This window comes from Labrus bergylta, chromosome 11, assembly GCF_963930695.1.
Source record: "Labrus bergylta chromosome 11, fLabBer1.1, whole genome shotgun sequence".
NCBI classification, from domain to species: domain Eukaryota; kingdom Metazoa; phylum Chordata; class Actinopteri; order Labriformes; family Labridae; genus Labrus; species Labrus bergylta.
This window is the reverse complement of record NC_089205.1, coordinates 9729462-9743230: the sequence shown is the minus strand read 5'-3', so window position 1 is coordinate 9743230 and position 13769 is coordinate 9729462. Positions and strand designations below refer to the sequence as shown.

Genomic DNA, 13769 nt, shown 5'->3' with positions numbered 1-13769 from the left:
CGCTGGAGTCCTTTTGTTTACAAGATATCCAAGATGGCAGCGAATGAGAGTGAGATGATCTTAATATTAATGCTACATGTAACTGGATATGTTCACATCATCAACCAGAGAGTGGAATAAGAACATGCTGGCGAGCATTTCCTGAATATTCACAGCTGCGTTCACACATCTGCTCACCCCGATTTCACCCAGGAAGTCAGAGTAAAGTCTGATGATGCCGTTTGCGTTCACACATGCAGCTCAGGAGTTTTGCGTTTGTCTGCTTGCAGCTTAAGATTCTCAGATAGAGAAGAAAGATGCAAACTGGAAATAAGAGTCACAGATTTGAAACTACACGTGGCGTGCTATGCAAATCTTTTTTAATGAGTATTGACGGACTCTTTCACATAGTAAGTTCGGTGGCCTCAGTGCGACATTGGTGCATTTGATCCTTTGGTTCAGTTTACTTTTACACTGCACTTTATCAAGAACACCAAAGCCTGTCTAATGTTGTCATGTAGCCCCCCCCCGCCACTAGTTGGGGCTGTAGCTGCTGCCATCCGGCCTAATGCTGAACTGAATGGTGCCCTGCAGCACGACACAGTTTTTCAGTATTTAGATCTAAAGTTATGTCGGCTGTGTCGGGTTAAACTGGCATATCGACCGGAGTGATAACCACATTTAGCACAGGAATGTGCATGCTAACCTGCAAGGAGGACTGAAGGCGAGTGTGTTAGCAATGCTAACGTTAGCCACGCTCGGAAAAACCTATTTGATATCGTTTACAGACGGCTAAATTCAACCCACAATGCACTGCTGTTTGATTCACTTCCCTCATTTGGTTAAAATAAAACCGAGACCCACGTTTTTAACTGGACCAGAGAAATCTCTCTCTCTCTCTCTCTCTCTCTCTCTCTCTCTCTCTCCCTCTCTCTCTCTCTCTCTCTCCCTCTCTCCCTCTCTCCAAGGATTGCATCGAAGAAGACGAGATGTGATACATCGTCTCACCCCTGATGATTTCCTGTATCTGGCTCTGATGGTTAGACTATGACAGCAGCACTACGATCCCCTACCTGTCCAGGTATGAAGTAGGCAGGTCCCTGTGGTGAGCTGGGGAACGGCAGCTGCTGCCCAGGGATCATCATCATCCGGGAGCCAGGGCCTGCCTGGTAGACATGGGTGGGTGTCACAGGCCGAGGGCCGCTGCTGGGAGGGACACCCCGGGGCCCGCTGGTTGGAGGCAGGCCGGTCCTGTTGGTGTAGTAGGGCTGAAGAGGGGAGGCAGGGGAGGAGAGCGAGGTGGACGAGGAGGGAGAAAGAGGAGAAGGAAAGAATAGAGGAATTACAAAGACACAGGAAAGGAGGAAATGGATGGAAGAGGTTTAACAGAGGAGAGACAAAAAACAGACTTGTTAGTTACCTTTCTGAAACCTAAGACATAAAAGCCATCCCCCATTCTCGTGTTATTTTATATCCTGCACTGATTGGAGCCAAGTTTATCTCGCCTGGATGCTCGCCTCATAGCTTGTCCATCAATCAATGGCTAGACTCCATCTGGAAACATCGCGGCTCTGTCTGCCACAAGAGCTAAAGCAGCTAACGCTCGTTCATTCAGAGCCTCCTCATTGACATTCTGCTGCTGGCCTGGGAGCCGCTCACCATGTCCAGGAAAATCGCACCAAGCCAACAGAGCGAAACAACGGCAGATACTAAGACAATACCAATACATTCCTCAAAAGGTCGAGGAGGAAACAAAACGGTGAAAAACTTTTAAGAAAGAGGAAATGGAGTTACCTGTAGCGACCTGAAGCTTCCCTTCAGCAGCACAAACACAGATCACACACAGAGACACATCAAATGGAAGCAAGAAGAGGTGGGAAGAGGGGGAAAGAGAGCACCACAATAAGTTAATGCAAAGCGCCCAGAAACTGTCTGCTCTGAGCCAAGCAGAGAATCAACAAGCAGCATGCAGGGAACAGGCAAAACTTCGAGTCTGACTGGTTCCTCTTGAATTAGATGCAGACTCAAACTACAGACATGGTTGGAAGGTGTGCTCTAGCATGGTTACGTTGCTCATGCACGTACACAAGTACGGGTACATAACATGGACATGAAGTATAATCGATCCCCGCCTCTATTATCGAGAAATCCCAGTGTTCTGTGTATGATTAAAATTACTCAAAATAAGACAAAGGGTCAGTAAAGTAGCTGTCAAGTTCTCAAGGTGCAGACGCAGACTCGACTGCGCGTCCCTTTTTATTTTCAAGTCCGCCTGTCTTGTAAACTGAGCACATTTCATGATCAGGTAAAGCCATGCATGTGTTGTATTACAACGTTATGAACAAGAGGTCCACGTGCTCAGGCCCGGTTAGTCCTGAAGCAGTGTGTGTGCAGGCCAGCGGGGGGGGGGCGACCGAGCCTAGTGAGTGCACCCTTCAATTTGTGATCATCATCTTTTAAAATGTAACTCTCTGTGAGGATGTGCACACTTCAGTTGTTAGTACTTAATTCAAAGGACACCTTGTAGCCCCTCCCACAACCCAGAGTTAGACTGTGCTGTTAGTACCTGTTGGTGTAAAGGTCGGGGCCCAGGGGCAAACTAGAGGAGGAGAGGAGGAGAAGCAGACAGGACAAAGGTTAAAGACAAAAAGCACAAGATCCACGCTTCACTCTCCACATTTAATCAAACGACCTCAAGATGTTTACTTTCAGGGCTCAACGTCTTTCAGGATGTACAGCAGCGGTCTAACTGCCAATTCTAACTTAGTCTGTGCGCGCTGTGTTCTGTCAGCACCATGGTTTAGCTCCATCTGGCGGTTTGTGCCCTGCTCCCGTTTCTGGACTACAACATCAAGCAGAACATTGTGTATAAAACATGTTGCTTTGTCTTTCTGAGGACAATTTGTTGTTCATTCGGCGCCTGCTTTGACGTCAAGTAACAGAAAATACGATCATGAGTCTGAATGTTGTGTTTTATTTTGAAATTGACATGACGCTCTGTGCGTTTCCTTGTCTGACTTCCAGTCTGGTTCGATCTGTCCGGTTTAGCTTGACGCGGGCTTGCAGCGAGCTCCATCAACAATAAACAATAGACTGCGTATTTGAAATGGAGCAGAGTGGAGAGGCGTTGCTGGCACGCTCCGGAGACGGAACGCGGTGTGATGTGGAAACAGCGGCATTGACTAGACTAGCAGCAATCAGCGACATAATGTGCGGCGCTGATGGACATGTGGAATTTGGCAGTAAGACAGAATTAGAAATAATTGTTTTCACTGTTGAAGGTCATTTTATTTTTCTACAGGCGGCACATTCGTTTTTTCTTCCAAGTGGGAAGCCTTTGCAGAAAGCGACTCACTAGAACCTGATGGGATAATTAATTTTTATAAAAATATTTGTTATTAATATAAAGTATGTCCTCAGCAGAAACCTGGTAACAGTTGGCATGAGGTGCGTCTGGGGTTCTCTTGCCAGAACATTTTTACCACCAGACATTTACATTTTTTGCATTCTTATCAAAATGGTGTGAATTGTTCTGGTTTAGTTTTCTCTTAATGAACGGCACAGCTTCACCAAAGCAGACACTCGACCTTTAAGGAGTGAGAGTTTAAGAAGTGCAGATGAGGTCAGCGTGAGCGTGTCGCACTCCGAGCTGTGATACTTGGTGATGTAGAGTACGGAGGACAGGCTGACACCGACTGTTCAAAACGCTCGGCAGATCGAGTGAGAAGTAGGCAAACAGGCATGCAGGCGTTCTAAGAAATTCACAGAAGGACTCAGAGATTTTGTTTTCTATTGGGAAGTTTTCAAAGAGCTGCAGCGAGGAGCAGAAAATGCACGCAGGGACATTTGAAGCAGCAAGAAGAGACCTTGAGACTCGATCCCAACTATAAATCCTGACTCTGTTGTCAGCTGTTCTTCTCACAAACATCAAAAATGAAAGCACTTAATGAGTAAACTTAATAAACTGTCACAGTGAGGATGAGAGCTGTAATAAACTGGAGCTGAGTGGGTGAGCAGCGGGAAGGCCTACCTGTCGGGTCTGTGGTGTTGGGTTCATTTGTGGAGGCGGTGGGGTGGCAAACACAACAGAAGGGGGCTGCCCAGGGAAGGAGGGCTGCAAGAGACAGGATGTGGCATCAACAGCAGAAGAGAGGGACGCAGGAGGTGTAGGGAGCAAGAAGGTAAGATAAGCCCTTTTCCACAAAAGCGTTGTAACTAAGCTCAGCGTCTTTGTACATTCTGCGACATCCCAGTCTGTGAATTCACATTGCGGTTCGGGCGTTGCTGAAGCACGGCAAAGCTTTAGCTCTACGGTCGCACGCAGACGGACATGCATGCACACACACAGCCCTGCCCCACTGAAACCGCCTCTCCTCTGTTACTACCTCAGAAGACGGTACAGAGGAGGGATCACTTCGTCCCCACATTACACCTCTGTGACGTTCAGATTGAAGGTGAAATGTCACAGGGGCGTAAATATTGTGGCTTGAAACGGCAGTCTGAATAAAGCTAATAAGAGGAGAAGAGAGGTCAAAACATGAACAGGGTCAAAGAATCAAAATTGAACGTCTCATTATGCGGTTTCCACAGCCAAGCATACTCTTACACATCACTAAATCACAGCAGCAGCACTACAAAGTGTAAACAGCCGATAAATTCAACAAAGAAGAAGAACGTGACATAAGATCAACGATTTATAGGAAGATCTGCACCTTTGAGGACGTCCATGGGGCGGTGCTATCCGCTGATATTAGTCGTAAAAACAGTCTAGAGGTTACTCTCTCCAAATCCAAAGGGTATTTAAACATGCAGCGTTTTGTGTTTGTCATTTATTACCGCTGTCGCACAGGAAGATTCTTTCGACCAATCACAGGAGTGCAGTGTATCCGAACCGGACAGCTTGGTGGAAACAGGGCTACACTAACAGTCGTAATCACTGCTGTTGGGGTCTCTGAGAATAATCACGTAGCAGAATGACTCTGTTCCTGCAACATAGTTTGGCGTTGTACTAAAGAAGTGATTGCATGTGCTGCAGCATTTCTCCAGCGTTCATCGTTGTGTGATCTGCTTTTCATTACGTGCACAAAAACTCTCACCAATTGCTTTTTTTAATTGAATAAACAACCCAAGGTGGAGATGAATGTCCTGAAAGAGTTTAAACTAAAAGTTAAGCAGCGGGGTTTCTTACCTGTGAAAGGCCAGGGGAGGGGGCAGGGTGGGGATTGGAGGGGGGTCCTGTTATAGGCTGTGGTGCTTTATTCATTTCATGGAGTTCTGCATGGGGAGGCAGATGTGGACCTGTGTACATATCTGACACAAAAAAGAGAAAAGAGGGGTTGGGGTTAGATCGGTTTAAAACTAATAACAAACAGAGTTTTCTGAAGTTTCCGATATTCAGGACCTAAATCATGACACCCTTGTGGCGGTGGAGCTAACAGAAAGCAGAAGGCGGGGAATGAGGTAGAGAGGGTCTCTCACATGACATTCAGATTAACATAAATGTAGATGTTTCCTGTTAATAGTCATAGCTCAGTTTTATACTTACATTTATGAATCTTGGGTCCTTAGTGTAGTTACACTGAGGAACGTATTTTCCTAAAAATGAACACAGAGAGAAAAACAGAAATGTTGTTAACCATGAGCTCGACATTTCAGACAGTATAGCGCGTCTATTATTACCATTTATATTTAAAGGTCCAATCAATGAGATGTGTAGTGAGTGAAATCATAAAGTGCAGTGTATCCCCTACTTTTTTTTTTTTTTAAGATTTATTTTTGGTCTTTTTGTGCCTTTATTAGTGGATAGAGTCGGAAATCAGGGAAAGAAGTTATTTAAGGATACCTTTCCGATAGAAAAGGACATCTGTCATTAAAAGTAACACATGAACACCAAGATTCCTTCAAGTGTTTGTGTCGTTGTGTCGGCATGTCCCCACCCCCCCCAACGCCTTACTATATGATCAGACATTAAAGAAACATGCTTTGTGTAAGTGCTGGCTTCTCTGACAACAATGCAGCAGCCAGTATGTCCTCCTTCTAACTTTAGATTCTGGTCCTGAATGCTCTGGATTTGTTTGGACCAGAGAAGGTAGGCGGTTTTAAGGCACCCCCACACGGCCGTTTTGGACGCCCCTCGGTTTGTCAGATATGAGAGCAGTTATCAGGTCAAACCAATACAATTCAATTCAGGGGGAGCTCTCTACAATGTTTTGAATTTGGACTGCAGTCCCCATTTTAAACACGAGGTGTCAGAGTAACATATTACTCCTTTAACCAAAGCAATTAGAAAAACTGCGGTGGGCTCCGAATCTAACAACATAAAAAAGGGGGTAAATAGCCGACTGTACAGTTTGTTGTGATGAAGCAGAAAAATAATCATCCTGTACATTAGAGGTATAACAAACAGAACCGGTCCAAAGGTTTAGCTAACGGCTGTTTTTACTGGAATGCTACTTACAATAAGTCTCGTTAAAGCCATTCGTATGGGATTAATTAATTTACAAGGTCAAGCCAGGTGAGCGTTAATGAGCTGCGCCAGAGCAACAGGGTTGTTAAATGCTCCCTTTTAAATCAGGTGAAAATTAAATCCAGGGACACACACATTACACCTGAAGCTCACGTCACAGGATTAATTAAAGCCCACAGGATGAATCCTTAAAAACAACTGGGTTTGTAAATACAAGCTTCAGAAGAAGTTCCTTTCCATATGTTAAAAAACCTCAGTAGATGCTTTATCATGAGGGGACAGTAGATTCTTAAGTCAAAGTTGTTTTTAAGATTTGAAAATAGAGCTCGACATCAACACCAGAAAGAACTGAAACTAAAGAACAATCCTTCGATGTGCATTCTTTAAAAATCACTACTACTACACAGATATGCGCCGATATTACTCTATTTATTCTCCAGTCAAACAGCATTTAATTTGGGTTGCATTGTATTACACTAGCAGTTCTCCTTCACCATGCACGTACATGCTCTGTTACTTTCCAGGTGAGTGGCCATCTGGTCTTTCCACAAGTGTTTGATAACTGCATTTTAAGGATCAACGCAATAGATATCTGTCCACCTCTACAGATAGAACATAGATTTAAGTTATCTAATATATCAGGCCGATATTGTTTCATCAGATTTATCGATATCGGATTTCTTTTTCTCCCCAATATCGGTATAGACCCAAAAATCCCATTTCGGTCGGGCGCCTATTCAAAAGTCTAACACCACAATGTATTTATATTTACAACTATTGGGTAGGTTTTTTTTGTTAGTAACTGAAGTGTGACAAAGAAACTATTTTCCACCTGGAGAGTAACTGGACGAATCGACGCACAGCAACTATTGATCAGCTCGCACTTTCACAATTCATCCCTTTGCACCGTCTCTAAAAGTCGCTTTGTGTTTAGTATGAACAAACCAATATCTAAAATAAGAACCTAACATGCTGCACTTTTTCAGAATAGATGAAACTAGGAAGACGTTTCCCTGATACACTTTTTTTCGTAGGTGGTGTTGTCCTTGCACCAGCCACACATTTGGTATTTATAGCCAAAGCCTACATTATATCTGCCACTGACCCACACAGCGTTACACTCTCTCACTCACAGAAGCAGCAGTGAAAAAGGCCTGAGTCATGATGAATCGGGGTTTTTTTTTTTTTTTTTTTTTTAAAGAACGAGGAAATCAGTCTGCAGAAATAGTTGTAGTCGCCACTGTTACCATGACTCCAGCACACAAACACAAGAAGACAAATGGATAACTAAGCAGGGGTTTCCAAACAGCCGGATTTAAATCCCAAGGTTTGAAAAACACTTTCTGGCAGGCACTGACAACCGGCTCGCTCATCCCAGGTATACCAGAGCCTTGGAGAATGGCAGCAATAGCAGTTAGGGTTAGGAAAGACGGTCATCTAGCAGCTCAAAGAATCATCCCCAAACACAGAGATTGTCAGACTGAGCCGAGCTGGCTGGGAGATGCGAGGCTGAATAAACAAACTCTTGGCTAAAAAGAAATCTCAGAACTCCTATCAGCTGGGAGCACAAACACAACCTTTAATTGTTAAGAGGGAATTCTTTATACTGACGAAGTGCGTAAACAACGCCAATGACAAAACCTGAACACTAACTGAGTTTGACCGCAGACACAGACACAGTCGTAGGAAAGAGGGGTACTTTTCTGGCGCCTCATCTTGCAGAACTCCGTTGTATTGGGAAGGTTATGCCAGCACACACAAGGCACCCCAACTCCCAGTCACACACAGTCAAGTCATTTGAGCCGGTCTGTCATGCAGTCTCGCTGAGATCCAGCCACCAGCACCACTGCTAGTGAAACATGCGCCTACAACTGTTGCATAAGCCTCTCTCTGCATGCACTCCTATGACCCACTAAGGAGAAGAGGGGCTGAAGTATGCTAAAAAGGTTGGCTATCATGTCACCAACACAGGTTGAGTGAGTTTACCAGTGTTGTACATGCTTTATAAATACATAAGACTCCCTGTTCCATGCACAACTGTCAAACTTAATGAGCTTCTTACAGTGCTTACTGTGCTAAGAGCTAAGTCAACTCTGCTGCCTGGTTTAAGTCAGAGGGAAAGAATTAAATGAGTCACTGGCTTAATGAGTTCATGGCCTGCTGCAGTGTTCAAGATACTGTGAGAGTAGAGCTGAGCAATATGGAGGAAAAATATGATCCTGAACATTTTAGTCAATGCATACATTTAATTATTACTGCATATAACTGATTACGCTGTCAGTTTGAAAAGTAGCCACAAAATCACCTTTAATGCAAGCCCATGAAAATGACACGACACCGTCCAAGTAGGTGGCACGTGTGAACGCAAATGTCCGGATACAATCAACAGGAGTTCATTTGTTAAAACCTCTGCAGCATCCTGTCAAATTGTCCTAAAAATCCAGACATATGGTAACAAACGTTCATGCTGTTCTTGAACCGTCTGGACTACGAACACAGATAAGGTCTCTTTTGAAAGCTAACAATCTTTAGTTTCAGAATGCATCACAGGCTGTAGTCTTTTTGGCTTCCTGCTTTCAGAATGCAAGGTGTTGATTGAAACTGCAGAATCACGTGTCCAGAATCTCATCCTCTCCAGAAGCCACTCATCAGCACAGTCGCAAACAACTGGCTGGGTGTAGAGGCGTCACAATGGGGACAGATACCACCTTTCAACTCAGGCTCTCATTGGCTATTATAGGCCCAGAACAGTGAATGGAGGCTTGTAATTGGCCAAATGAGGTGACATCCGAGGGCTCTGAAAGCAGTCGCCATGTTGATGTCTTGGAAGCATTATGCCCAGAAACATTCAGTAAAACTTCCAATTAAGAGTCAATATAGAGTAATTTATAATCATTTGATGTCGTTGGTCTGACAGATGCATAGATTGTGGCTGCTGTGTTGGTCGAACCTTAAAATGGTTTACATGGTCGTTATAACTACAACATCAATCATGGAAACCTGCAAACACACTTTTCCTGAAGCTTCTGCTGATTACACTTTCAGTAACTTCTCTGTTACAGCTCACCGCTGTGCAGACTGTGATGGCAGGGTGTACCAGCCACAGAGACACCGAGATTGCTCTTATAGTAACAATGTGATAGAAAAAGCTCCACTAGTGGCAGGCTTCACTTAACGGATCTCTTTAAATGTGGAATTTAAAAATGTATATATATTTAGCCTGAAAGTCACAGGAGAGAGGGCACCATGCCTGTGATGTAAAACAGTCATGTTTTCTTGTATAGCTAGAATTAACTTATTTTTACAAACTAGGTCTGAATTTAAAAATCCTGAATGGTCTGTATTTGTTTGTACCAGAGAAGGTAGGAGGTTTTAAGGCACCCCCACACGACCGTTCTGGGCGCTCCTCGATCAGATTGATTGTAACCGACCTAAAAGGCCTCTGCATGTTTCTAATAAGCTCCACGAGCAGAAACGTGCTCAAACTAGGATCAATATTGGAGATGCTTTTGAAAAATGGAGAGATGGATAAACACTGAAGCTTCAGTGTCCACCACATGGCAATCTGTCTGAGCATTGACTCTAGAGAGGAGGGGGGGGGGAGCAGCTCTCTACAATGTTTAGAATTTAGACTGCAGTCCCCATTTTGAACACATCTATGACAGAGTTAGATATTGCTCCTTTAACTTTACTTTTCCATGATCACATGTCCAAACAGCACATTTATCTTCAATCACACCGCAGAGGAAGTACATAAACAGAAATCTTCAGTGACACAGCATCATCCCAGCCTGTCCAGCTTTCACAGAGTCAGGCAAACTGTGACAGCCTGGCTTTGACGCACCATGCATGTGTCCTGCGATTGCACTGACATGTCAGGTATTCTTACATTTCAGTCTCCCAGACTGAATAATGTAAGTAGATAGACAGAAACATGGGGGGGGGAAACATCTTTAGTTCACACAGTCCACACAGTGACTGAAAGTGCAACCATTTTGGACCCACACTCTCAGCTTACGCCACGTCTCAACATCAGCCTCACCACAGCAGGCATGGTCCAGTGATCAACAGCTGGCTTAAACATGAATACAGCAGCGTTGCCTCCCAGTAAACCAACAATTTGACACAATATCAGTGCTAACACGCAGCTGTCAAACCAACTACCCAGTGGTTTCACACCCTCTGATTCTGCTTGGGAGACTCTTTAGCTATGACACAGGGGCGTGTCTGCATGTCTACACACACACACACACACACACACACACTGCACGATAAAGACAGCTATTTGCATTGCATTTCAATAAACACACACAAATCAAACACACAGCATCTTACAGACATGAGTGTGAGGATGCCCTGCTGTATGTTGTGCTGTTAGCCTTTTGCTAGCTCTCCTAGGCCCGATCTGATTTACCACGTGGTTTGTCTTGCTGTGGGCGCGATGCACACCCCAGCTGCCGGCTTCATGTCAGCCACACCTCAAACGACATCGGCTATGACAATCATGGAAATCCATAAAAAAACACCAAATAAAACACGTTTTAAGGCTTCAGCAGTGGTCGAGTGAATGAATGGGAATACTTACAAGATACCTGCCAAGCTAATGAGGTTGCTGATGGTTATTAGCTCTGACTTTTCGTGATCAAAAGCGCAATATTGTTCCTCTTAGATTTGTAGTTATCGTACTGAGGTGCATCACAGCAGCACGCGCTGTCACCGGAGTCGTGACGCCGGTGAGTCCTCAAACTATCCACAATGAGTCACACACCTCCGTTTCAACACCAGCATCACCACTGCTGCGACATCCCACGTTTGCACCGATGCAGCACAGGATGGTGAGTTTAGAATAGCTGTCATCAAAGTGGCTCTGAAGGCAAAGCGACCCGTCACATAAACGCCTCAGCAGGACTCTGATTAAAGCGTCACATTAAAACAAACACTGTCCCGTCTGATCCGTCTCTGCGTACAGTTCATCTGCATCACTTCCTGCATGCCAAAACAGCCACCCAGAACCTGAGAGCATCTCTAGGCCAACAGAGAGATATTTCTGAATTAAAGTGAGAGCTGAATGACTTCACCGCCACACAAAAACACATTTCCAGAGAGCTGGCATCGCAGTCACATGGTTCCAGATGTCATGTTAACAGCGTGCGTGCTATTTACAACCAAAACTGTCCAAAAACACGTTTTCAAAAACAGCAGAGCCAGTGAATAAGACGACACACGCGTTGGTGCTTTCTGCCAGAAGGCTGACACCAGGGGGAAAACACGGCATCCACACAACTGGTGGGATTTAACCTTACTGCTACCTCTGTAGCATGCTGTGAAGCTAGCTAGCAGAACGGTGGGGCAGCTAGCAACGTACATTACGTTACCGGCGAAAACAACAACACTGTGATGCGACAGTCTGTCTGTCGGTGGTCTTACAGCATGTATAACACACACTACATCTGTTCCTCAAAGGCATACATGTAAATAGACATCTTGGCAGTCTAACGTGGGGTTTGTTTGCCAAGTGGACAAGCTAAAGTGAAGAAAGAACACCCACGTCGCATTAGCATGGGATGCTAGCAGCCAGCTAGCTAATCCCTGAAAACACAACGTGAAGAAAGTCACCACAGCTTCATTTATCTTCAGACCAAAAGGACAAACCTACACTTAAGTGCTCTTCTTGAATCTCTATTAAATATCGACTTTACAATAATCTGTAATTGTGAACATTTAAATGAAGATTTCTTACTCAGGACCGTGGCAGTTACCTTTCTCTCCTTGAGTCCGCAGAGCCGGACGGACGGAAAATCTTCCCGGAAGCCGGAAGCCGGAAGCAAGGTAATTCCGGCAAAATCCCGTCACGTGAAACTTTCTCGGTAATAATTTTCCGTAATCACTGTATTTTTTTATGGAGGAGAAATACGACCAGGAAAGATAAATAAATGACGAGGAGGGGGAAAAACTTCATTACACACTTTGAGAAAAAAAAAAAATAGAAATGTTGAGAAAATAAATTTAAGAATAAAGTCGTAATTTCAAGAAATTGTGTTTCAACTTTATTCTCTTTTTTTTCCTCGAACCTGGCTTTATTTTGATGACTTAATTTAAATGTATTGGGTAACTTTACGTCATAAAATCGACTCTGAGCGCGTTGATTACTTGAGATGAGGTAGATAGACTTAAACATTCTTTATTGTCATTCAAATTGTACCTCGCGGTGCAGATCAGAACGACATTTCGTTGCAGTAGGCTCGTCATAGTGCAGGATAAAAAAAACAGCAAGTATTTACATAAAAAAAAGAATAAGGTGCAGACATAAAGAAGTATAAAAATAAGTAATGAAAGAGTTACTAAAAAAGATGTGTAATGTATATATTATATTGTATTGTATTGTATTGCACAGTCCAGTGAGGCAGTCCTGTGTGGGGGTTTGGGGGGGTGGAGGGACTCTTTGTTGTGTTCAATAGTCTTATGGCCTGTGTGAAGAAGCTGTTACAGAACCTGGCTGTTCAGCTTCCTTTAGAGAAAATAATGTATCATTTGAGGAATCAGAAAACAATATTTTCCAATATGTGGCAACCCTTTCTAGATTATATGAAACATCTTCCATCTTCCACGATACACTGTCTAGATTATTTATACCAGGAATGAAATGCTCATATTAATTCCACCCTTGAGGAGAGAAACTGACATTTGTCTCTCTTTGTTTATCTTAATATGTCTCTTTTTGTAACTTATATTTTATTACTTTGTTGTCTATTGTCTCAAATCCTGTAGAGCAGTGAGTATTATTTTCTTTTTTGTTTTGTACTCGTCCATGTTTTAAACGATTGTGCAGTTTTTTTGTTTTTGTTTTGTTTTTTGGCCCTATGTTTAAATTTGAAAAAAAAGAAGCAGAATCAAATATTCTAATATATATATTTTCGTCTCTTGGTGCATGATGGAAAATCAATCTTCCTCCTATCGTTGTTTATTTCTCGTGTCTAGCTCTGATCCTCTCCCAGAGTATTTGTTATCATGTCACCCGAGACGTTTGAAGTTCTCTGAATGAAGCCGGGTTCCCTTTGTCTTCTGGTGTGATCCTTTCGCTTGAATAGATTCTGAAACCATTTTAATGACATCACATTTTGTATCACAATTAAAGGAAAGAAGACTTTGTGTTGTCATTTAAATTCTCCTCTTCAAGCAGACTCGGGCACAGTACCTGAGTACGGTACATTTGTGTTGAAACTGATCAAATGAACCGGACGCTGGGGTCAACTCGAATCCGGGCCCGGGTCCCTTAAGTGAAACCACCCGAATTTACAAAATCTTTCTTGAAAGAGAATTTACC

General features: G+C 43.6%; 1 protein-coding gene across 6 annotated transcripts in view; it reads right to left on the bottom strand.

Moving 5' to 3' along the window:
* The window catches only part of LOC109986255 (eukaryotic translation initiation factor 4 gamma 1), a 43178-nt gene extending 30918 nt beyond the window's left edge, over positions 1-12260 (bottom strand). For 2 of the 6 annotated variants that reach the window (XM_020636828.3, XM_029277887.2), the window contains exons 1-7: positions 12205-12260; positions 5525-5574; positions 5168-5289; positions 4010-4093; positions 2546-2578; positions 1774-1794; positions 1053-1247 (exon numbers count right to left, since the gene is read on the bottom strand). In XM_020636828.3, coding sequence (XP_020492484.1) covers positions 1053-1247; positions 1774-1794; positions 2546-2578; positions 4010-4093; positions 5168-5287 — 453 coding nt within the window. In that variant the 5' untranslated portion in view covers positions 5288-5289; positions 5525-5574; positions 12205-12260. Of the gene's footprint in view, positions 1-1052; positions 1248-1773; positions 1795-2545; positions 2579-4009; positions 4094-5167; positions 5290-5524; positions 5575-12185 lie in introns of all 6 variants that reach the window. The other 4 variants (XM_020636827.3, XM_029277888.2, XM_029277889.2 and 1 more) reach the window with 4 other exon arrangements.
* Between the last annotated feature and the right edge of the window lie 1509 nt (positions 12261-13769).